At 45.6% G+C, this 25056-nt stretch overlaps 1 protein-coding gene across 4 annotated transcripts in view; it reads left to right on the top strand.

Moving 5' to 3' along the window:
* The window catches only part of LOC105759033 (uncharacterized), a 59916-nt gene extending 36577 nt beyond the window's left edge, over positions 1–23339 (top strand). For 2 of the 4 annotated variants that reach the window (XR_012057998.1, XM_072934914.1), the window contains exons 2-6: positions 16429–16639; positions 17208–17324; positions 17756–17803; positions 19571–19658; positions 22670–23339. Coding sequence is in view for 3 of the 4 variants with exons in the window: in XM_072934914.1 (XP_072791015.1) it covers positions 16550–16639; positions 17208–17324; positions 17756–17803; positions 19571–19658; positions 22670–22755 (429 nt within the window). In the remaining variant the exon portion in view is untranslated. Of the gene's footprint in view, positions 1–10161; positions 10376–16428; positions 16640–17207; positions 17325–17755; positions 17804–19570; positions 19659–22669 lie in introns of those variants that run through there. The other 2 variants (XM_072934913.1, XM_072934915.1) reach the window with 2 other exon arrangements.
* Positions 23340–25056: the final 1717 nt, after the last annotated feature.

Genomic DNA, 25056 nt, shown 5'->3' with positions numbered 1-25056 from the left:
CTGCATCTGATCAGCTGTAATATTCAGGACTGATTTCTGGATAGAGAGCCACTGATTTTGTTTAAGATCAGAAGAGAGAAAACAACTTCCCAGCAGTTGTGATCCTGTCAGTGAGATTAAAAACAATGAAATGCATGGCATGTGAAATCCTTGGAAAGACAGGAAATCAAAGCCCTGGTAAAGAAACGGGAAAACGAAATGTGGCTAGACAAAGGAATAAGAGGATACACGTGAAGTGCATGTGTTGGAGAGATGGGGCAAACAGACTCCTTTTGAAGAATGATGAATTCCCATAGCCTCTGGTTTGAAAAAGGAAAGGCTTGTGGAGAATTCATAAAATACACTGGCAGTGAGGACAAGGATGGGAGACACGACAGTCTTATGGAGGCATGGAAGTAGAGTAGCTGGATGCAGGGGCCTCCTGCAGCGTGAGAGGTCCCTTCTCTCAGGGGTGATGGCACCAGCACTGGAGACCTGCACATGGGCAATGGCAGCAGCCTGTGGGACTGCCCTGGGCTGATAGCAAAGAAAATCATAGTGCAGAGACCTGGGCCCAATCTCATTTGACACTGCAGCTCCTCAAGTCTGTTCCTTTTCAAGCACGATCTGTGTTGCTGAAATTGTCTTCATACAACCTGGAGGTTTTACTGGGTTTTCAGTCAAGCTGAAATAAAAGTAAATACTCTAACTGCAGACATCTTTTGGCACCCAAATTTGCAACACTCATTAGTATAACCAAAGAACAACATCTATTTTGAGGTGTGAGTTAAAACCTATTGTGCATCCTTCTGCAGGTGCCTTGCACTTGGTCTGTGCCATTGCCCTGCTTGTTCTGTGCAGCGCAAGAGACTCATCCTGGAAGTCTTGGGGTTGGACCCCGAGCAGCTGTGTGCTCCTGAGAGGTCAGCAAGGCTGAGGGTGCTGCTTATGGCAGAGGAGTGCAGTACAGTAAGACTTTTTATTTTTTAACCTTATTCTATCCTATTTATGAAATGTCTGCTTGGAGGTAACTGGCTGTGTTTGTACCATTGGACTGTGCTGCTGTCTGTCCTGATCATGGCTGTATCTGGAGGTGATGGAGGGGTGGGGAAGGCAAGTAAAGCTCGGTCTTGATCACAGCTTCTGCCCCAACTGTCTTGGCACACAAGTTGAAGTGTGCGCATCTTCCCATCTGCATTTTTCAGTGGAGTGACAGCTCCTCTTTCAGCCCTTATTAACATGAATACTTAATAAACTCAACCTTTGACTTCTCCCTTTTCTTTCCTTGAACATGTTACCTTTGTCCGTGTGTTTTACCACCTTGGTGTGGTGGCTGGCACAGACCACACCAGGGCCCTGCTGTCTGATGTGATCTGGATCAGGCTGTAAGGATGGAGGTGAATGGTAATGTGTCTGTTCTGAGATAACCACCCACTTACTAACATGCTTCATTTGGTCAGTGGCTGGACAATTAACTTACGTGGGAACACACCCCTTTTGTGAGAGCTGCTGCTCTGTGGTGGGGGGAGCAGGAGGCCTGTTGTAGATCAGTACTGGGTAGATGCCATGTAGTTCCACTGTGTGGTCTTGAGTGCAGTGATCACTGTACCTCTTACAGTGCATGGTTTTGTGCAGGAGGATGTGTGGGGGGTTTTATACCCAGCTCTCCCTAGGCCTCCTTTCATTCTGAGCTCCCACTGGCTGCTTGCTGAGGGTGTTGATAGCACCTTCTTGCTCCCCCACTTTGTCACAGGACATAAAATGCTGGCAAAACAGGTTTCTGATTTGGATCCAGAATCCAACATTTGAGCAGCCATGAATGCTAACAGATTGCCAGGACTGGAAGGCTTCACCTGAGGTCTGAGGAGCTCAAGTATGAAATAGCTGCATTGCCAAAGGCAGTGTGTAACATTGCTTTTAAAAATTTCTTGGCACCTGAAGTACGGCGAGTGGGTAAATGTAACATTAATCTTTAAAAAAAGGTTTGGGAGAATCCAGGAAACAAAGAGCTTGGAAACCTGGCATCTGTAGTATATAAACCAGTAAAAGTTGTAATAGACAAAAATATGTTTGACAATGAGATAAACACAATCAGTTTGGGGAAAGTCAGTGTGGTTTATATGAAGGCAGGATGCTTGTCTTGCAAACCTCTTGGAGTTCTTTGGAAAGAACGTTGATAAGAGTGAAAGAGTTGGTACTAGATTTCTGTAAGACTTTTGACAAAGTCCAGAATACCTTACTGGGAGCGTGTGCAGACCCTCCAAAGAAAAGACTGTCCTGAGATTAACAAATAATTGACAAAGCGATTGGAAACAAGGTGGGACAATGAAGGGAGTTTCACATTTCAGTGCTGGGATTTCTAATGTTGAACCTATTCAGGAATGACCTGAAAACGGGGAGAGTGAGTCTTCAAACTAGCCTGTTAAAATAAAAATTTGCAAGGCAGCAAAGATGATGGTTAACAGTGAAGTATTGTTGAAAAATCCTGAAACTGAACGGCTGGCCAGTGAAATGGTGGATGAAATTTCAAGTAAATAAATGTGAAATGAGGTGTGCAGAGAAATAGGGATTGTTGTGCATCTAAAATCATGGACTTGGAGTTGACAAAGATCTTGGGGTTGTGTCATATAACCTTGTGAAAGCATCAGGTCATGCTTAAGAGAAAGATAAATCAAATACTAGAAGCTAAGAGAAAAAAAAAAAAAAACAGGAAAACATAGTTGCATAGTTTTGGAGAGAGAGGTGGTGTTTGGTTTTAGTCTTGTTTTGGTTGGCTTGTTTGTTTTAGTTTAAGAAAGCCTGATGTGCTTTCACCTTGAATACAACAGGTGGTTCTGCTTTCTTCATGCAGAAGGAGTATACTAGACATGGGAAAATTCCAATAACAGCTTCTGTATAGCACTGAATGAGAAATTGCCCTCAGCTTGGAGGAGACATGCCTGAGAAGTGTAGCAAAGGTGGAAGAGCTGTTGACTGCCTTCCTCTGCACATGAACAAGGAGTTTCCAAAGAAAGCCTTGGCTTGAGCCATCATGAGTGTTCTTACGTCTTCTGTTGTAAGGTTTTTGTGCACTGTTGTACAAAAATGCTGTACATTTTTTTCATGTACAGCAGAATCATCTCTGTGGAGGAATACTGCTTTCCTATCTGGATTTCTTTGCTGAAAAGGGAAGACAAAGCCCCCCTAGGTAAAATCTTGTGTGATAATTTATGCATTCATTATGCTGCCCCAGCCTCCAAATAGATGTTTGTCTGTGGAGGGAGTTTCCTCGCCCAGATGAATCACTCACTGGTATTTATGCCATACATGCATGATAATCTTTTTGATCTCTGTAGGCATCTGGGATTCTTCTGCTTGGGTGACTGGCAGCCAGCCTGGCTCATCACAACTGGCAGCTGCAAAGGTGGAGACTGGCTAGAAATAGCTGGAAATTGATAAGACCCTTTTGGAGACCTCTCTTCCTTTTGCTTTGAAGGTGTTGCATGCTTGATTGCCATGTTTGCACCATTGCTTTCAGACTGTCCTGTGTCATCTCTGTCCCCACAGCACAGGGCCTTCACTAAGAGCTGGGTGAGGGGGGAAGTTGAGCACGGGGAGTTAGAAGGGGCAGGGCTCAGTGTGGACTTCAGAGCACCTGCATAGTATTACTGGATGCTAAATACACTGAATTTGCTGTCTGCAAATCCCCATCTATCTGTGGCTTAAAGAACCTGGGGAATGTGTTGGGGTGGACAGTGTTTTATCACTAGCAGGCCAGCTCCTACGTACATTAGCACATGGTTCCATCTAAAGGTCACTTGGGAGGGTTGAGCAGGACATTTTCCTGTCATGTAGGTTTCCTCTCTTTTATGTGCATCATTACAGACATAAGCTCTGCACCTTGTCGCCGTGCAAGGTGTGTGTAATGTTTAGGTCATAAAGATTAAGTCTTGTATTTGCCCCTGGACTTAAGGAGAAAAATCAGCCCTTATCAGGAAAGCCTCTATAAACAGCTCTTTCCCAACTCATTTCTACTCTTCTGTTACTCCCCCTTACTCAGTCCTGTTTCTCTGATACAGTCCTATCAGCACACTATTATTGTCACCTTTAATCAATCCATGTGTGTCTAGCAGAGAGGTGTTCTGGTGAATATGTATCTGCTTGGGAGTCCTTGGGGCTTTTCCTATAAGGAAGTTATGGAGCATAAATGGTCTGCCAGAGTTTTAAGTGGTGCTGCTGGACTTATGGAAGAGAGAAGTGGTGTGGAAGTACCCGAGATCTCAAAATGCTATTGTCAGAATGTTGAAGTGCAGCTGAAGTGCGCAGAAAAGAAGGTGGAAGGAAAGAAGATCCTAAAAATAGATTTTCCAGCAGATTTAAAATTAGATTTCCCTAGTGTTTTGTTTCTAACAGCTTGTAATCAGCTAATGCTTGTGCTGTCAAAGCAGGTGCTTGACCATCTCTGTGGGTTCCACGTTGTGTGCTTCAGTGACTGGTGGTTTCTGAAAGCCCTGGCTACTCAGCAATGAGCATAAATGCTCGTGGGTATCTTGGTAATGGGGAAAAAACCTGCAGGTTTTCCTCTGGGAAATGTGTGGGCAGAGTGCCGCTGTGTGGTGACACGGAGCACGGCGTCCTTGGCACGGGGTGGGGGTTGAAAGAGCATCCCTGAAGTAGTGGAAAGGATGCCTGATTTCTTCCCAGGGTTTGGGTTGTGCCTGATAAAGGAGCAGGAGCAATACTCCAGACTCTTGTATTTTGTTTGACAAAGGTGAAGCAAAACTTGTTCTTTTCCATTTGTGTGTTAATGTCATGCCTTTCCTCAAGGGGCAGGGAACTAGACAGGTTAAAGTATAGATAATATGCCATGTTCTGAAATTTTGTCCAAACACTGGGTTATAAATTTTCTCAGCTGTAGACAACAAAAATTCTGGTACTCGGGGCTGTGCTTTCTCGTACCTGTGCCAGCAGTGCTGGGGCTGTACTGTGATCATACCCCTATTGCAGTGTGCATTCTGCACCCACAGTGCTTATACTGAGACTACACTTGTCTTAGCTGCTTTTCCTGGCATCCTCATAACTTGGTTGTTTGGCTTTACTAATAGGTCTCACACCTTAATTCTTGCTTCTCGGTGCTTTTTAGCTTATATATAAGGTCTGTGGATAATTTGCTTTGGGTTCTGCTCCAGGGAAGGGAAGGCTTTCTTCTGAAGTTGTTTGTTGTAAGATTGAGTGGAAAAGAGAACAACAGAAAGCAGCAGCCACCTTGCCAAGGGCATAGCCTGGAGGCTTTCCCTGTGCTATAACCCAGGCACTGGCTGTGCAGCTGAGCCATCCATATGCTTAGTGGCTCTTTGCAGCTATCATTCCAAACCAGCCAGCCTTCCTGAACTCTTCAGCCCGATCATAAGAAATTTGGTAAAATTTAGAAGTTTATGTGAGCTTCCCCTTTCCACTCTTCCTTTTATTCTTGTAAGGAGGATTCAGCTACTGGTGTCTTGAAGCTGCACATGGGATACGTATTGTTAAATCAGGGAAGAGAGTATGGTGTGCACTACATTGCACCTTCAAAATGTACACCCCCTTTATTTGTGTGCTGCTCTTCCCTTCCCTTGGAGGGCATTCTGAGGGATAGTCATGGGCCTGAACCTCAGCAATCCTCCTATGTCCACCAACCCCCAGTCTTTCAGTTTCCCATCTAGTCCTCCATACCCAGCTGTCTGCTAGTGGAAGGTTCATTTTGCATTACAAAGGTCCTTCAAGGCCATCCCCAGACCATCTTTCACAATGTCTCCACATGGCTTTATAGACCAAAGTGTGAGCTCTTTCTAATTCTAGCTGCACCTTTCTTGCCTGCAGCAAAGCTGTTCCCTCTTCACATTCTCAGTTATCCCACCTTCCTTGTCTGCACATTGTCAGGAACAGTAACTGTCTGTTGCTATAAAGGTAGAAAAAGGTCACCCCTTTTACCAGCTGACAGTGCTTATGGCATTACTTTGGCAAGATTTGTTCTTCCCATTGCAAGAATCAAATTCTATCATCTCCGGTAATTAACTGACAGAATTTGGAGTCTGAAATGGTGAAATATTTTTTAGCCTTCCCAGTATGAATCACAAGCTTTGTAGCTGTAGAACTAGCTGGGTTCTAAAGCTTCAAGTAATACCCAACCAGTTCAAGATACTTTGCAGCCATGGAAGACAAGTAAAAATTTGTTCTGGTCCCCAGGCATCACCTGTTCTGGCCCTTCAGTGATGATTCTGCACGAACATAATTAACCACAACTTAGTTAGAAGTGTCATGTCACAGAAAAGAGAAGTTGTCAGAAACACTTCATTTCTCAGGGAATTATTATTACCATGTATGCCAATCCTAGTGTTTGTGTGACCCATTTGTAGTTTCTCCATGGGAAGTGGCTCCACAAACTCATAACTTATTCCAGTGCTTTGCTATGCTGACCATTAAGTCATTAGCCTTTCCTCAGTGTTCAACTTAACTTTTGCATTTAGACTAACTCTTTATCCTATCCACATGTTTTATTACTTTCCTAGATGCTGCACTACTCTGTGTATTGGAAAGTCATTATCACGTCCTTGGTGCTCTCCTATCTCAAGGTTTAACAACCAAGTTTCTCAATCTTTCTTCACAGGCCGTGTTTTCTAAGCCTCTGGATTTTTGGAGGCCTTCCAGCAAGTCCACAACTTTCTCAATGGGAGATTTTGTAACCCTGTGTCATCCAAAGAGTTGGAATTAAAGAATTGAGAAGTATAGTATTGTGGGGCACACTTCCATTACAATGATAAAATAGAGCGTGGCAAATCTATTTCTTATCTTGTGGAAATCACACCTGAACCTAATCTCCAGTTAAAATATTCATTAATACAGTCTGAATAATAAGCACATATAGAACAATTACTATGAATCCAGCTTTCCTGACACTTAGGAGATACAGGTTTGTGCACATGAGAGGTTCTGACAAGATCAGGATAGCAGTGAATGAAGCTTTTTATACATACCTGTCTCTAACAGAAAGGGATTATACACAAATGAATCTACAGTTGGTGTTAGCCTACATATCTCACACTGTGCCCCAGTGACCGGTCTGGTTTCTGGAAGAGTGAAGATAAGGAATAGGAATACAGGCAGAGATGCACTGCATTGTGGTAAAATATGAATGCTTCCTAAAGGAAACTAGTAAGTGTCTTGCAGGCATAACCTAGCCTTGTGCAGGTCAAGTCTTGCTGCAAATACCTGAAACTCTCTGGGAACATGAATGTCTTGGCAGGTCACTCAAATCATGCTAATTTGACCCCATGCCATCTAAGGAATCCTTGTACTCTAGATTTGGCTGCTGCTGCTTTTCTGCTGACTGGTGTAGGTCATGCTTGTTCCTCCTTCATGGGACCTGCAGAAGGGACGTTTCATCAGAAGGTGCAATTGAGACCAGGCTTCAGCTCTTGGCCAGGAGCTGCTCATCTCCATGGCAGGAGAACTGGTCTTCTCCAGGGTGCTCTGAGTGAGGAACAGGGTTGCACAGAGCAATGAAGAACTGGCCAAAGAGTGAAAAGAAACAGCAGTGTTTACTGGATGGAAGGGACAGCTTGTGAAATGAAAAAAAAATTTCATGTTCTCAAAGGACTCCTGTGGTCTGTGGCTGTTAAACCACAGCAGTGGTTTAACAGGGCTCAAGGCCATTCCTGAAGTAGGCATGTTGCTTTGGTACCCTTCTTCCTAAAGGTACTAATATTTGGAGATGAGGAGAGGGGTACAACAATGATTTTTTTTTTTTTTTAAGGCTTTAGAGTGTGAGACTTAAGGATCTCTGCTTAATTGTGCAGAAAAATAGTTTGAGTGAACTTGGTAACTGAGCAGGGGAAGCTGGGTGCTTTTCAGAGAAAAGTATGATAGGAACCAGCACCTGCAGTCTGAAAGCACAAACCAAACTGTAAATTAGGCACCCTGTTTAGAGGGATTAGCCACTGGAACACCTGTCCAAGAGTATGGTACATTCTCCATCCCATGAGACCTCATTCTTTGCAACTCTGAAAGGAGGTGGTGGCCAGCTTGGGGTCAGGCTCTTCTCCCAGATAACCAGTGGCAGGATAAGAGGAAATGGCCACAAGCTGTGCCAGGGGAGGTTGAGGTGTGACATCAGCAAGAATTTCTTCACAGAAAGGGTTGTCAGGCATTGAAAGGGGCTGCCCAGGGTGCTGAAGTCACCATGCCTGGAGGTGTTCAAAAAACAACTGGATATGGCACTTGGTGCCATGGTTCAGCTGTCATGGAGGCATTTGTTCAAATGTTGGCTTTTATGTTCTTGAAGGTATTTTCAAATCTTAATGATTCTGTGATGGTCTTCAGGAACACATTTTCTGGGACTGATGATTTTGTCAAGTGTGAAATTTTTGGGCTCAGTCCAAGAATAATGATGAAATGTCAGTCATTTATATACAGAATGATCAAATCATTTCTCTTAGCCTTAAATACTTAAGAAATGAAGTGTGGATATTAAAGACACTATTCTCCAATATGTGCCCAATAAAGATTAAATAGGACACCATGTTTCAATTTTGTATCTGACATTTCTTAACTGAAAGTTTAATTTCTAGAATATTAATAATGCTTTTTAGCACTTAAGGACTGTCAGCCATCTCTGGTTTAGTGTTGTAGAATCAAGTTTAATACTGACTTGCTGGGAGGTATTTGTATGAAATGCAGATTTATTAATTTTGTGCCAAGTGTAACAATTCAAGTTTTGACTCAATCATTATAATTACACTATGTTCATACAGCATGCTTGCAGCTTTGTCTCTAGTGATATTTGAAAAAATTGTTTCAAAAGTAATTTAAAAATGAAAAAAGTTTGCATATTTTCATATGGAAGAGTAGTGCATATGCAGGAGGATATTTGATAAATTATCTATATGTATATATGCATTTAAATTAACAGATATAATTTTCAGGTACTTGATTTCATTTTCATACACTATTTAATAATTTTTGGATTAGACATTGTTGCAGGGGTGATCAAAGGGCTCGTGTAGCATTTAATGTTTGTTGTTAGTGGTTTTTAGAGCTCTAAACAAAATCTTGAGCCACTTTGCCTAAGACATTAAATTACATGGTGGGAAATTAATCTCTTACCAAAGGAGATAATGTCTAAATAAGCCAGATGTTACCTGGTTTGTTATCCCCACTTTACATGTGGGAAATGGAGTACAAAGCAAAGGTGCCATTCCTGAGGTCACAGGGAAGGCACATGGCAGCCCCAGGGACTGGACACATTTCCAGAGCCCCTGTGAACAGCTTTAATCCAGAAGATCATTCCCTGTTTATAAGGTCAAGATCAGAATTGTTCCAGACTGCAGTAAATTATTTAGGTGCCATACTTAGGTTTAGAGAAGTTACTGAGGAGCTCAAGTGATGCAAACCTTTTATATGGATGTCTCTGAGGCAAAAGATTTGTCTTCAGTTTATTCAGTGGTACTGTCACTGTGAGCAATTTACTACTTGACATAAAGAAAAGCCTCAGATTTTGTCTCTGAGATGCTGCAGTGGGTTTTGTGCAGGTACAGATTGAAGTATTTTAAGTCTATGGTTTTGCTAATGGTATGTGCCAAAAAATCCAGTATAGGGTTTGTCAAGGCAATCGTGAAAAGACTGTGTTTTCCTCAGAAAAATACTTTTGGGAACTTTTGTGTGATCTAATGATTGTTCACAGAATTAATACTAAATACCTGACTTAGAGCTATGCAGCATCTCCTTTCTAAATATGTTCATGCTTAACTGAGCTCAGCTTCCCATTTTTATTTGTGGCTTAAAATAAGTGCCCTGAGCACATTTTGCACTCAGATTAATAACCACTTTATCATCACAAGCCTTCCTGGGGCTGCCCATTTAGGGGTTTTGGTTTGGTTTCTTTCATAAAGCAGGGTCAGCATGGTTCTGTCTAACATTTGTAAAGAGGGAAGTACATGAAGTATTTGTCCCCTTTACTCAGATCATTCATTTCACTTTTGGAAGGTGGCCTTATTTTCAGTAATCAGGGCAGTACGTAGAAGCTGGCTGGTGGTGTAAGTGGTCTGGCTGGGGATTTTTCTTGGTGTTGGCTGTTGTGTTGAGTGTGTGACTCCAGGTATGTCAAGGGGAGCTGGGTTTCACTTGCAGTCACTGCTCAGGGCTGCCATCTCCGGAGATCTCCGGCAGCGCTCACGCTGTTTCCATATCGCAAACTGGGAGTGCAACCCACGGCGCTGGGCTCGGTGTGAGGTTCCTGAGATGAGTGTGTGCAGAGACCTGGGTTAGCTGCCTCTCACCACTGCAGGGGGCTCCCAGCTGCTGGATACCTCTCTTTCTCTCCTGTCTTCACTGCTAGTTCTGCTGGGGCTGAGTCAAGCGGTGCTGCCCAACTTCTCAACAGGTAAATCTTGTTCCTTTCTTACCGCGTCATCTGAAATGCGTATGCAGAGCTCATCTGCAGGATGCTGGGGTTTATTAAGGTGTGGGGATTAATGAATTGCAGGTTGGTAATTGGGAAAAGCTACTTTCAAGCAGTCTAAGGTACAGAACTTGCTGTCTTGTACGTCTCTGTGCCAGGTGCCACAGTGCCAGTCCTTGACAGGAAGTGCAGAGGGATGGCAGAGGGCCATTTCTTAGCTTTGCACAAGTGGACAGTGTTTTGCAGATGTCAGTAGTTGAGCTATACAAGAAATTCTGTAGAGGAAAAAGGCTTGATGTTATCTAAAATCAAATAACTGTGATTTTAAAATTCTTAGTAAACACAGATTTCTCCTTTTCCTGTTATTTTCCTGTAAATACTGTTGGGTTTTTCTCTACCGATTTAATTCTGCAGTGCTTGGGGTGCTTGCTTTTTTGATGAAAGTGTCTGGACAGAGACTTTAAGATCAGAAAGAGTCCTTTAGCTAACATTTGGGTCTTTGGACAAATACCCAGAGGGAGAATTCTAACAGGCTCATAATGTGTAGTGCTAGGGAGTCTACAATCCACACAGGGGTCTCATGGATCTGGCTTGATCATTCTGGGAGAGGACAGGTGTTCAAGACCCCAGGCCTTAAGACTTGGGATCCTGGGTCTGGTTCAAGGGCTTCCTAGGATAGAGACAGTAAGCTGAGCCGTGTGCCCTGCCTGCTGGGGTTTGGGAATGGGTGGGAAGCGCTGTGTGGCTCTGAGGAGCCCAGTTCCCACTCAAATGCTCTGTGCTGGGTTCCCAGGGCAGAGAACTCCACCTGGCAGCTTTGGGCCAAACTGGTCCCACAAGCCTTCAGCTTCCTGGGGAAAGAGGGTGAGGGTGTGTTCTGCTGCTCAGCAGGATGTGGCTAATCCTGAGCTGTATTTCTTCATTTGCCACCACCTCTCCTTTGTGTTCCTGAACACGACATGGCAGAGGCTGCTGGTGCATTCCTCTAATGATGCCTTGCTCTGTTCTGTGCTGCTAGGGGTTTAGTGTCACTCTGAAAAAAAGGAATTACTTAATCCTCAATCCCTGCACCCCAGGTTGAGGGAAGGGTTAATACTTTGGTGCTATTCCATAATCTTATAGAGAGAGAATGTGTAGCGCAGAAAGATTACATGACTTGCCAAGTTCAGAGTTAGGAAGAGATTCCAGATTTCTCTTCCTTTCTGCTCTTGTTATCCCCAGAGTATTTTTCCATGGCTCCCTGGGATAGTTAACTGCCTCCTTGGTTTGCCTGCTCTGACCACAGGAAGCCGGGGGCTTTGACAGGGCTTAGAAGCTGATGATGCTGAGGTAGGATTGAGGCTGAATCCTTCACTGTAGAATTCTGTGGTAACCTTCAGGGAAAGTCCTTTGCAAGTGGACACAAACAGGACCTCAGCACAGCCCGCTGTATGTGTGGCTTGACTCATTGCACACGCAAGTGCAAAGCCTCACTTTTCTGAGGAAGAGCTGAGAATACTTTAGGCTAACTACAGCAGAACCATGGTGGTATTTCGTATGACTAGTTGTGGTATGGATTAAGGTGAACATGGTGCCTCTCAGCAATAATTGGCTTGGGTATCTGGACAAAAAAAAAGCTGGCAGACAGTGCATCAGGCAAGGAACTAGGAGACTTTTAAGCATGAGATCAAAGAAGCTTTAGATTTAGTTACTCAAAGTAGTCAGGGAAATCACCTGGAGAAGTTAGTTATGATTTTGAGAAATGATTTATGAGACAGTGGCAGTTACCTTCTGTTCCCACAAACTTGATTTAGTAGCTCCTAAGTTCCTCTTTTTACAGAAAAGTCTGGCAAAAAAGACACATTTGCCAGAGTGTTACTGCCACTGTACTTTCCCAAGGGAGCTGTTCCAGTGCTTGGCTATCCTGCTTTTCTGGTAGAACTGTCCACGGGGAACCACAGTGAGCTGTGTTATATCTTGATCTACTGCAAGATCTGAAAAGATGTGAGTATTTGATTTCTCGGAAGGTGAAAGTAATTTCTTGTAATACGAGCACAGACTGTTATTGCTGCAGTTACTGGAATGAGAGTTCTCTCCCTGCCTGGCTCTTCTTTAGATGTCTTGACTAACAAAGTCTTTTATCCTCCTCTGCTTGATGCAGGGCTTGGGCCAGGTTTTCCCCTCTGTCTTTTACCAGAAGGAATAAAAAGTGACCACGTTGGTGCCAGTGAAGCTCCCCTGGCTTTGCTGTCACACATGACAGCAGCACCATGGTGCTGTGCTGCTAAGTGGACATTGTGCTTGGGAGATACCTTTTCATGTTATATGTCTCTATTTATATAGAGACAGCGATGGAGTTAAGGCTATAATGCAGGGTCTCTTATAATAACACTCCTGTTATACTTTGTAAAAGGCTTTGCAAGCTTTTATTTTGTAAGTGAGCACTGCAGCCAGAGCAGCATTTCTGGCAGTGAACCATGCACGTGGTTTGGGAGGTTCAGTGTGATATCTCAAGCATCCCTGTGCCATACTGTGTCTGTCCCAAGGACACAGCCTAAGATGCTACCTCACTGAGGAAACAAACAGGGAGGGGTTCTGCCCTTTAATTTACCTGCCCAAGTCAGCAGCCTCATCCCCAAGGCTTCCTCTGTATGGAAAGGGAAACGTCCCTGAAGAATACTGTTCAATACTCTGTGTTAGGCTACAACTGCATTGCTACCAGGAGGAGCTTTCCTGAGAATCTGTGGCATGAGAAAAACTGGCTTTGTACAATTTAGGACTTAAATCAGGTGTAAAGTACTATAACTGTGGGAATTCCCTGCCCTCTGCCAGGTGCCTGGGAATGCATTTGGGACATGAGACTTTCTTTTAGGTGACGTTTCTGCAACACAGAGGTCTCAATACTGCCAAAACCATGCAAAGTTTGTGTATCTGGCTGACATGAAGGGGATCTAAGGCCCACAAATATTTCAATAGGTTTTTCAGACCTTGTGCCCTTGTAGACGCAGCCTGGGCTTTAGCCCTGCTGGCTCCAATCCCAGCAGGGAATGCAGTGACCCTGGAAGGTATACTTGGCTTTTGGTATACAGTGTGACTCAGAATTGGTTTGGGGGTTTACATGTATACATGGAAAGTTTTTGAGAAATTTGAAGTAAAATTGCAGTGGGTGCTTTTGCTTTGTCTGCATCTTACTTGAGTCATGTAAAGCTGACAAAATCCCTAAGGGCAGATGCTTGTATCATTTTGGTTGTGTGCTTTTCTTTTCACACCAGGTTTGAGAAGGATGTGCCTTTGGTGGGTGATGAGAAGGTAGAAGAGAAATGTACAAATCAACTGCTATATCTTGTCCATCTTTGTCATTTGTCTTCTGCAGTCCTGGCCAGATATGTTAAAGGCATTGTAGAGTGTATTTGTTAAGCAAGGTTTAGCAAAAAATCATTGTGCAAGAACTGGCTTTCTTTGCATCCGGGGAAAAATGAATTCTGTGCACTATAGTTGCTCCCACTTGAATAATGACATGCAGGATTTGGATTCCATGCAGGTGTCAGTTACAGTGAACTCTTCAGAGAGGTTGTGTCAGTAAGAGTGATGGCTTCGGTGTCTGTCATGACTGCACACATTGTGTTAGAATATGGAGTGAAGGTTGGAAGTTCCCTTGCTGCATCTGCCAGTGACACTGTCAGCTGCTGCATGTCCAGCCTGTGTGCAAGAGGACCAAACAGGAAATGCAAGCTGAGACTGAAAAATAGAATGAAAATGTTGAACTCCACCCTCCTCTCAGCACAGCCTCCTCAGATAAGGAGCTGTAATCTCTGCTCAGGGATCTGCCTTGGACAGCACTTTCACACTTGTCCATTCCTATAGCCATATCTGTTCCTTTTCCACTGGCAGTTGAGGGAAGGCTCAAGCTCTAGAGGCTTCAAGCCACCTTTGCAGCACATTGGGCTCATCCAGGAGCAGATGTGTGTGACATGAGCTGGGCTTAGCTTAGACCTGCCTTTGGGAACAGGCACTAGGGCTTCTCTCCTCCTAGGGCAGTCCAGAGCCTCAATGACCCACCCCCTCCTGCCTCAGCCAACTCCAGATGCTGGCACCAGCCCATTTGAGCTCCAATTCTGTCCAGAAAATGCAGGTTCGATGAACTGTACCTGGCCAGAGGGCAGAATATTTGTTGTCATCCTCAGTTAAGGGCCTGTCATCTTTGGAACTTGAACATCTGACCAGACTACAAAACCGTGTCTGTAAAAGCACAGCTCTTCTCTGAAAGAGACTGCAAGTGTTTCATCTTGTCTTTCAGGGACTTGGTGGCAACTGTGCGTGGCTTGCAAGTAGAAAAAAAACTTTTTTCTCTCTAACTGCCTCTCCTCCAGATGCAGCCTGAACTCAGAGACCTGAGCTGTAGTCTTTCCATCGCCCTCTGATCGGAGGGTTTGATAGAAAAGCTGAGTGTGCAGCAGCACCTGTGAGCTGGGGCCCAACCATGTGCACAAGGGGGCATCCAGGGAGTTCTCTTCGTAGGGCTGCTCATGCATGAACTGGAACTGAGCCCAGCTGCTGCCCTCCAGCATTATTCTGAACAAAAGAAGTCACACTCTTCTATGTGGTGCAGCTGTGCCCTTCCTTAGTACTGCCTTTATTGCCTCAGGTAGAGCCTGCTGGAGGGACCTGGGGACTCAGCAGTGCTCAAGGCCGATGAGGCAAAGAGCTCTTTATGCTTGCTGTTGTTATCTTTCATTTAGCAGGTGGAGAAGAAGAAATAAAACAGGTAAAGTGAAGAGTTACAAAAAAACCCAAAAATTCTCAGGTGATGGTTTAGTAGAGAAGGTAGCAATGCATGATTCATCTAGATACTCCTACTTTCCTAAGCAACAATAAATGATGTTGCTTTCCTAACTGCACTATTCTCAGCTGTGTATTTTGTGATAAGAACTACTGACAAAAGAGGATTCAGCCAGCACTGCTGGCCTCTGTCCAGCTGAGCTCAGCCTCCTCATTCCCTCCAATCTTCTTGAGCCCTCCCTTGTGTGCAAAAAGGAAAGGAAGGCCAAGGTCTGGAGGTGCTGTAAGTGGACTGAGCTCAGATCCTTAGCTAGGTTTTGACTCTGCACGCAAGCAAAACTTCAGTGACCCCCACCTCTCCTAATGTGTCTGGGATTCAGGTTTCTGCTGAGGTTCTGGTCAAGGGCTCCCTTCCTTTTCCTGCTTTGGGATGTGAGGGTGTCCAGGCCCACCTTCTCTGGCAGACATGCCTGGAGGAGAAACCTCAAGCAGAAGCAGGGAAGGTCACTGGTTTCCTATGTGCTCTCAACAGCTCATGATCTTGGTTATTTCTTAGAGCAAACAATTTTGATCAGGGCTCATTCTGAGCACAGCAGGCACTAAGCAGAGCTTGGAACCAGGGAGGAGGCTAACAAGCCTGAGCAAAACCCTAGCTCTAGGGGCTGGTGTTGTCCTGTAGAAAACTGAGCCTTTTGTAGGACCAAGGGCTGAGTGCACTGACTGGGGTCAGGCTGTCTCTCCAGACAGTGCCTGTTCGACCAGTGACTAAGAACAAACTCTTGAGGGGTGGCTCCAGAGCCAGACTTCTTGGAGTTTGTACCCTGGGACTTGCTCTCTCAAGCATCCTCATGTAAGGCTCTGTTAGCGGTAGATTTTGGTCTCAGGATTAGCTTTGGTATTTGACAGTGTAGGAGCTCCAAAGGAAGTTCTGCCCTTGACTGTTGCATTTATAACTCACCACCACCACTTTATTTCCCACCTTCTTCCTTTTTGGAAGAAGCCTCCAAAGAGTGGAGTTCAGAGAGCTGCAGACATTGTCTTTTTTGATTCCAATTAAACAGGGAAAGGTACATGCAGGTAGCAGGGTAGTCCATGCCTGGAGCAATTTGGTTCCTTTGGACAAAAGCCTCAGAAAGCTGAGGAATAGGCCATGTAAAAGAATGGTTCTAGAATATTTATGGAGCACAGTTATACTCCCAAATGTCTGCTGGGTCCTGAACTCTTGCAGCTGATGAGAACAATAGCAAGCTGCCATGCCTGATTCTTTCTCATTTCAGCCTTGTGGGTAGAGGAGAATCCATAACAGGATAAAGCAAGAAAGAGGAGACAAATTTTCTTTCCCACTCCAGGAAAAATAACCTGTTGGATTATAATCTGCAAACAGAGGAGGGTGCCAGCATGAGCAACGAAGGGCCAGAGAATCCCATCTCATCCACACTGACCCAGGGGCTGAAGAGAAAGAGGGGGAGACCAAAGAAGCAGCCACAGGTGAGAGAACATCATCCCAAGAGGATGCCTGATGATGCCATGGCAGTAGCTGGATGGGATCTGCAGGGAGCCCTGGGAAGCTGCTTGCTAACAAGGGCAAGGGAAGGAGAGGTGTTCTGGGGTAAATGCTGGGGCTACCCAGGACAGCAGCAGGATCTGCACCCTGGGAAATCTCAGCTCCTGGCCTCAGAGGCACCTCTGATGTGACAGGCAGTGACAGCTCAGCCAGGACATGTGTGTGAGGGACTGACCAGGTCTCTGTTCTAGCCTGGAGACTTTCACATGTCATCACCCTCTGTTTCTGCACCAGTAATTGGCTAGAACAGGCAAGGCCCCTTGGGCAGAGTTCTTGGAACATAGTCATTTTCCTAGCCCAAAAGACAGACAAAGAGGTAGGAGTATTGCTGATCATCTTCTAATGCACTTCACAGCTGGAAAAGCAGAGACAACCAGCTCTTTAGGAATCGGGGTGCTCTTAGTGGGCAAGAGTCCAAGACCAACCAGAATGAGAGAATGTAAATTGTTTCAGGGATTGTCCTGCTTAAATGGCTTTCTCCTTTTATCCCAGGAGGATGGTGGAAACACAGCTGCTATCCCACAGGATGCTGAAGAACCACAGCCAGTGAAGAAACCACGAGGAAGGCCAAAAGGAAGCAAGAAAATGACTGTTCCAACTGGGGGAATGGTGAGAGGAAATGGCTTATACTCATCTACAGGGGAGAGAAGTACTGCCAGAGAGACCAGTAGGGATGTTTCTCTTAGTTTAAAGATAATGAAAGTTCCTCCTAATTCAGCTCAGCTTTAATTGCCACCGTTGGACAAATCAGTTATTGTGGTTTTAGTCCTTACTCACCTCCCAGCCTTCCTGTGTTGCCACTGTCTGTTCAGCAGTTTCCTCCCAGTGTTTCTCCTCCACCACTGCCAAATAATCACAACCAGTGCAGTCAGGCAGGTGTTTCCTCCTCAACTGTCTTCTATCCCCAGCTTTTACTTTTTCTGCTACCTGTGAGACAAGACCTTTATACAAAGGTCACCTTGGCCCTGTTCAGTGGTTTAGTCACAATGCCCAGCAAATCCGAGAGCTGATAATATTTTCCCCCTTTGTTTTCCATAAAGGCAGAACCTTCTGCTGAGAAAAGGCAAAGAGGGAGGCCCCGCAAGTGGGTGAGTACAGTGTTCAGTCCTTTCCCTCTTCTCCACTCACAGATCCTGGGGACCTTGCAGCTGTGTTTATCCTGCTCAGGCTCTGTGTCTGCCACAACATTCTTTGAGCCTTGGTAGCCTGGAAATAATTCGGGAAGCTCTGACTGCCTTCCTGATGGCCTCCAAGATTCAGCTACTGAAGAATGCTGAGAGCCATAGGGGAGATGCTGTACTTAATTCAAGATATACCAGACTCCCACAGTATAGCACTTCCTCAGGCTTGGAATGTCAGACAAGAGATTCCATCCTTTCTTACAGAGAGGGGTTGTCTTCCCAGGAGACTTGAAAGACTGAAGCGATTGTTTAGCATGTCAGTTTGTCTCAAAAGAAGAAACTTAAAATTAAGCTAAAAGAGAAATTTGATGAATGGAGAAACTTTAAGTCCTGTCAGCAGGAGACTCTTTTATGCAGCAAATGAAGGATTAGTAAGAATCAGTAGCTAAGAAGAAAACATTTCAGGTGTAAAAACAAGACAAAATCTTTTAATCAAGAAGGATATTCAGTCCTATGAACTACTAATGGTATGTTACCTGTCATTGGGAGTGATTAAAAACCCCCACAACAGCCACAAACCATTATTTAGTGTGCATCACAAATTTGCCAGATCCAAACCCAAGCTGTGCACTTGCTGCAGGAATCCATAGGTTTGTTGTACAGATGTGGTGGCACAGAAGTGCTCAGGAGAGAAAGGAACATTTCTGGTTCAGCAGAACCAGAGGGACAGAGCAGCCTGTGAGGGTCATGCAGAAGGCTTGAATGGAAATATTCACCAGCAAGGAAGTGCCAGGATGAGGGAGAGAACAGAAGTATTGAACAGAAGTATTTTCTAGTGTGACAGTGACCTTGCATGCAAATATTTCCTGGATAGTGGGAAACTGCTTGCAAACCCTGTGCAGAACATCCCAGACAAGGGAACTGTTGCATAAATCTGTTCCTTCTCTGCAGTCCAAGTGAGAAGGTAACAGTCTAGTTCAGCACACTGCTCTTGCTCAAAGCCCATCGCTTTCCCTAAGCTCATTTTTATTATGTCATTTAAATACAGTGATTAGGGAAGCCTGTGTTACCAGTGCTTAAAGCAACCAGCTGTGAAAACTGGGATCCTCAAGCTCTATGGAAAGTTCATCAGAGGCACAAGTGGCTGTGTCTTACAGAACAAAACCTTACCCAGTGAGTTCTGCTGGTGTCATTTGTGGACTGACAAATCTGAAAGACAAGCAGGAGTTTTTAACATTTCAAAATGTGTCATTTTAACTTTGGTTAGTGAAGGATTCTGATGTTTCAGTTCAGAATTAAACAGCTGAAGAATTTTTGAGGGGCAAAACCAAAGCAGAAGAAATAAAACAATAATTTTGGTTTTAACTGTCAATAGACAAAATGTTTAGCTGGTCAAGACAGGGACAGAACTTGAAATATAGAAAATATTCTTGATGAAAAAAAATCTCCCCATCTGCATAATGGGCAGATTTTTTAAGTGTTGGGCTGTGTCTCACAAGGCCAATACTGGGATGGTTTATTATGGATTCTGACAACTATTCAAAGACTTGTGAGTGTGTGTGGACAATACATGCCCTGGTATGTGCTCTTGCTGAATGTAGGAGTTGGTGGCAAATGGATGTGCTTTCAGGGCTGCACAGTCTTGTTTAAATAATAATCCACCTACTTTGCATATTTGCAATTTTGTCTTTTGATACTAATTTGCATGTTTATTTTTTGTGTTTTTCTTTGTAGACTCAAGCAGCGGTCCAAGAAGAGTCTCAGGGAGGAAATCCTCTGGAAAGCAGTGACTTGAACTTGAACTCGGCACCAGCCACACAAGGTTTGAAATTAGATAATTATAATTACATGAGACTAAACAGTGGAGCCACGCTCTGGCAAACCATGCATTTACCCACAAAGCTCTAGCACTGCTGTAGTCTTCCTGGTAAATCTTATAAACAGAGGAGCATTTGGAAGGCTTCCAGGCACATTCCTTCCATCTAATTCAGTCATGACTACTTCAGCAGAAGTGGAGGTAGAAAAAAAGGAAAGGAAGAAAATCTGTCTGTCTTTCCAAGAAGTCCCACATCTGAAGTTCTGGTCACTACTACAGGTACAGCTCAGTGAAATTGTCTGGCAGGTGTGTAAAAAGTGAAAATTGTCTATTGTTAATGTCTTGCCTTCCTTGAATAACTTTATGAATAGAAGATCTCTTGGTATTTGGGACATTTTAGCTCTCTGGATTAATTCCAGAATGCTTCTTGGATGGTCTTCCACTCTCCTTCCTGGCTTGTACTCTGAGGCAGAGCTCTCAGGCAGTGGCTGGCACTGGCAGAGGTGCCTCAGCAGCACAGACAGTGATGGCACTGGCCAGTTTCTGTGGAAGGCTCCAATTTATCTAAGGCTCTCTGAGATGAGATGCCAGATAACTGTTACTGCTGTTGTAGGAATGTACAGATGCATCACCCAGAGCCCCAACTTCACCTGAACTCTGCAGAAATACAAATCAGAATCTATACCATTCAGGACTGTTTCTGAGGTAGATTCCAGCAAACTTTGTGTGCATCTATGTCCCACCTTCAGTAGACCTTGTAGGAAGCTCTTCATGAAATGTTTTCCCTGGGGGGAGAAGGGGCCAGGAGCTGAGGGGAGGCAGATGTTGCCTTGTTCGCCATGTGGCAGCACAGCTGCTCCGTGCTGCCAATGGTGTGTGAAGCGATACTGGGCAGCCCAGCCCATCCCCGGGTTCTTAGAAAGTCCCTGGAAATGCCACATGATTAAATGGCAGAGGAGTTAACCTCAGTTGCTCAATTCAGTTTCCTCTGGGGCTCCTGCTCCCGTATCACTTCCTGCCACGGAGCTGTGCGCTGCCATCGGCGGGGCCGCAGGCTCACGGGGGATGAGCTCACCTCCGCCCGGCCCGGCCGCCTTCCGTGCAGTTAAAGATCGCCCCAAACCACAGCCAGCCCGTCCTTTCTTCTGCCTTTCAGTCTGAGTGGGGCCCGCGGCAGTGCAGGAGCAATCCGTTTCCCTGCTGTCGCAGTGAGGGGGCAGCAGATGGGACAGGATCAGCGGATGCTGCGGTTGCTGGGGGAGGACCCTGCAGAACAAAATAGTGCAGCCCCAAGCGCTGTGCTTGCCCCGTGCCGGGCATGCAGAGGGGACTTCTGCTCTTGGGGAACATCTGCACTTCTGTGAGAACAAAAAACGGCCAGGAAATCATTGGAGATAAGCATGTACAGTATGAAACCAGGCAGTCCTCTGGAAAAGGACTTAAGTTGCTGTTTGCTCAGGAGCTTGAGATGGAGTGGTAATCCTGGTTTAAAACTTCTGACTGGAAAGGGGAAGCATGCTGTTCTGGTTCATTGGAAACTGTAGGTCCTGGGGCTTGTCTACAAGCACAGGGCAGCTGTAGTAGCTTGCAGACAAGTAGCTTCTAGATTAACCCATTCCATGGGTCTGGCTTAACTGGGGTATTATATGCCTGCAAGTTTTTGTGCTGCTTAATGCAGGAGGCTACTGCTCTGAGATTTGTTAGCAGGAGTCTGTGATCTCCTAATGATCTGCTGTAGACATAGGCAGAGCTTTAGCCATTGAGAGCTTTGGTGTTTTTTTTTTTTCTCTTCCAGGTGAGGATTTTTGAGGTGTTGCACCAGGGAGGGGATGGGAAGGTGCATGTGCTTGCCCATCCTGCAGGTTGTACATTGCACAACTCAGAGTGAGAAGGAGATCTGCTCTGGACTTAGTGCCTGCAGCATTCAGATGAATTGGTGAAATAAACACTGACTCTGTCCCTCAGTCTGTTACTGAGAAAATCAAGATACACAGCAAGAGCTGCATGAGAAATATGCAAGATTTGCAAGTCTCCAGTGGGGCAGAGAGCTGCTTTAAAGCCAGCTGGTATTTTTCCCCATGGCATTTGCCTGGGGGTCTAGCTCTGCTTTTCCCAAGGCACTGGTTATGGGGGACTCCAGGTTACCCAAGAGCAAGCAGGATCTTGTTAATGGATCAGGCTCAGTTGTGTTGCTACCTGTAGATGCTGTCAGTCATAACTCCAGCATTAACATTTCTGTTTTTCTGGGTCAAGAAGCGTTTGGGTTTTTTTCTGTGAGTACAATTACTGAAGGATTGATGAATCTCATTTCATAGGTTCCTAAGCCACAGTGGCAGATGTGGTTTGTCTGAATAACTATTTTTGGCTAATGGACTGTAGATGTGAGGGGGAAAGAGGTTGCTTTATGGTAGAATTTCCAAGAGCCAGTGCAAAGCCTAGAAGCAGCCTTGGGATCTTGCTCCTTTTTGTCTATCTTGCTATCCCTACATTCTTTTTCATACAAACTTTGTCTACTTTGTTTCCTCTGCTGCCCCAATGGTCACTTCAGCTCTCCTGAAAGCTAGGGGTGAGGCACAGATCACAGCAAGCCTGTGTAGCTAGAAACATTCCCCACTCACACCATTTCCAGACATTCTGCACATCTACTTCCCTGGTGTTTAATATTGGGTAGGGCACTTGGTGTCTCATGAGGATTCAAGGAAATATGTAATTGCTGTCAGCAGAGGTGGCTAATGAGTGTTTGCAGAGCAGAAACCAGACAATTTGACACAGTCACTTCTGGGCCCTTAGTAGCCTCATGCTGAGCCCTGCTGCCAGGGAAGCCACTTGTGTCAGGAGCTCAATTTAGCCTGGAACTGGTACAAGAGCAATGGGAATGTTTTTGTGAAGATCTCTGGTTTTTGGGAAGTAGATCCATGTCACCTCTCAACCTTGTACTGGCTCTGTAAGGGGTACTGGGCAGCAGGGCTCCTGTACCCAAAGCTCTAACCCCCTGTCTCCTGTGATCTTTCCTTTAGACATTACTGGAAAAGATGGCTCCAGGTCTGGCAAAACCACTGGTCCTAGGAGATACCTGAGTAACATCCCTGCTGCAGCTCAGTAGTGTCCCAGCTGCTCGTGTCTTGCTGAAGCCAGAGGAGTGGAAAGCAAACAGGACTTCTAATGTTGTATTTTAGATTCTTCATTTGTGATAATTTTAGCCAAGCTCTCTCCTGTTGCCTGTGGACTTGTGTTGGAGTGTGTTTTAAGTTTCCCCCCCGTTATGGTTACTCCCTGTCCCCCTCTTTTTGTAAAGGGGGCCAGCCTTCCTTCTCCTCCCTCCTCTGTCTGCCTGTCATTCCTCCCTCCACCCAGTTCATTGTATTCCTGCTGAGTTATCCCTCCCAGCCACACCCCAGAGTCTGCTTGTCTCTCAGAGACCTCTCCCTTCCACCTAGAAAGTTCCATCCAGAGCTTAGAGTGATAAGCTGGTCTCCGGGGCCCCCTCCCTCCCTCCTACCTCACTGGAAGTTTCCCCTGCGTGTCACCCCTGTTACCACCCGCAGGTGTTATCCCATTGGTTGGCTGCTGTTTTCTCCCCTTGTTACCACCCCCCTTTAAGAAGCAGGGCACATGGTGCCCGTCGCCTTTTGGAGCTTATCTTGTTCGAGCCAATAAACTCGGAATTCTGATACCTCCCGAAGGACAGCTCCTTGCTTTTGTCAAAGTCGCTCTCCGTGTCTTTTAGTCTGGTGGCTTCGACTTCCCACAGACCACACCTCGTGCCCACAGCGGCACAAGAGCGTGGCCTTTGCTGCCGCAGTGCTAAAGGTTCTGGGCTAGCCGAGACTTGGTTAGATAGTAACAGCCCTGGTGGCTCAGCGGTAGAATTCTCGCCTGGCAACCTGGGTTCGAATCCCGGCAAAGCCACTACTGCTGTCGAGACTTGGGAAGGCACAGTGACAGCTTGGCGCCCAATGTGGGGCTGAGAAGACCTCCAGACCCCGCAGAGAAGACCAGCAGAGCCGTCGTTTCGGATTTTTTTGTCCCTGACGCCGGTTTGCACAAGGTCTTTGGACGTTAGGCTACCCCCAGTGGGAGCAGACCTAGTTTTATAGGTGGCGCTCCTGGGGACGGGAGAGGCAGCCTCTTCGGTTCCCGCCAGAAGTCTCTCCCAGACAAAAGCCCTGCCTCAGAGTTTTCGTTGGTCCCACGAATTTGGGTAAGTACGAAAATTCCTACATCTTTTCTTCTTTCCTCCCTTTTCTCTCCTAGGTTTAGAACACGGGGAGTTATTTCTCCTTTGTTCTGTGGGTGGGGGGAAAGCTTTGGGTGTCTGGTTGGGATCTTTTTTTTTCTTTCTGCTTTTTCTCTTTCTCCGAGGTGGGATTTGAACTGCTCAGCAGCTTTTTATAAACTGTGGGTGGTAAACTCTCTGCTGAACAAAAAGGAGCCTATCTTCAAATTGTTGGTATCCTTGTTGAGGGCGGGGTTTCAGTTAAAAAGGGGCAAGTTAAAGATCTAATAAAATGGCTTTTTCTCCATTTCCCCGAAATTACCACTCCTGAAAAAGTAACAGACATTCATTTTTAGGATTTGGTGGGACAAAAATTAACAATTCTTGGGAAGATAGGGAATAGTACAATTTCTAAAATGACATTTTGGACTCTACAGATTTGGACTATTCTAAATTCTAAACAAAGGGTGGAGAAAGAGTCATTTTTCAAACAGATTTTCCCCGGTTCTTTCCTCTCCTAGCCCTCTTCCCTCCCCTGTTAGCCCTAGAGCTGGGACCCTGCCGGGAGCAAACCGCAATTTTGCGCAGGGTTGCTACTGTCTCCCCAGCTCCCTGCAGAACCCCAGATTCCCCTGCCTGGGGAGTCGTGGCCAGACTCCTCAGGACCTTTCCAGTCCCCAACTCTCCCAAAAATGTGCAGTCCCATCCCGAGAACCCTCAGTTAGAGTTGATATCCCCGATCCCTCTGATCTTCAAAATGGCGCCGGGGGAAACAAAATGGCGGGCGCCACATGGATTTTCCCACCACTTTTCCCCCTCTTCAAAATGGTGCCAGGGAAAAACAAAATGGCGGGCGCCACATGGATTTTCCTGCCACTTGTTCTTCTCCTCCCCAGAATCCCTTTCCTCCTCCAACCCCTTCCAGTCCTCCAACCCTTCCCCAGGTGTTAACTCCTCCCTCTCCATTGTTCCTCCTCCCTTCAGTCCCTCCCTTAGCCACGCCCCAAATTCCTACGCCATTAACCGCTCCCCTTGTCACTCCCTCCAGGCAGAGCTCCCCTCTTCCAATGGTCCCACCAACCTCCCTGGCCCCTCCCATTCGGGGTTGGATTCCGGCTCCCAGGGTCCTCTTCCCGATTCCCACGATGGGGAGGCTGGGGGGGAGGGGCCTGGGGACAGAAATGGCTC

Source organism: Taeniopygia guttata, chromosome 12 (genome assembly GCF_048771995.1).
Source record: "Taeniopygia guttata chromosome 12, bTaeGut7.mat, whole genome shotgun sequence".
NCBI classification, from domain to species: Eukaryota; Metazoa; Chordata; class Aves; order Passeriformes; family Estrildidae; genus Taeniopygia; species Taeniopygia guttata.
The sequence above is the reverse complement of the archived record's forward strand: the minus strand, read 5'-3'. Positions and strand labels throughout refer to the sequence as shown.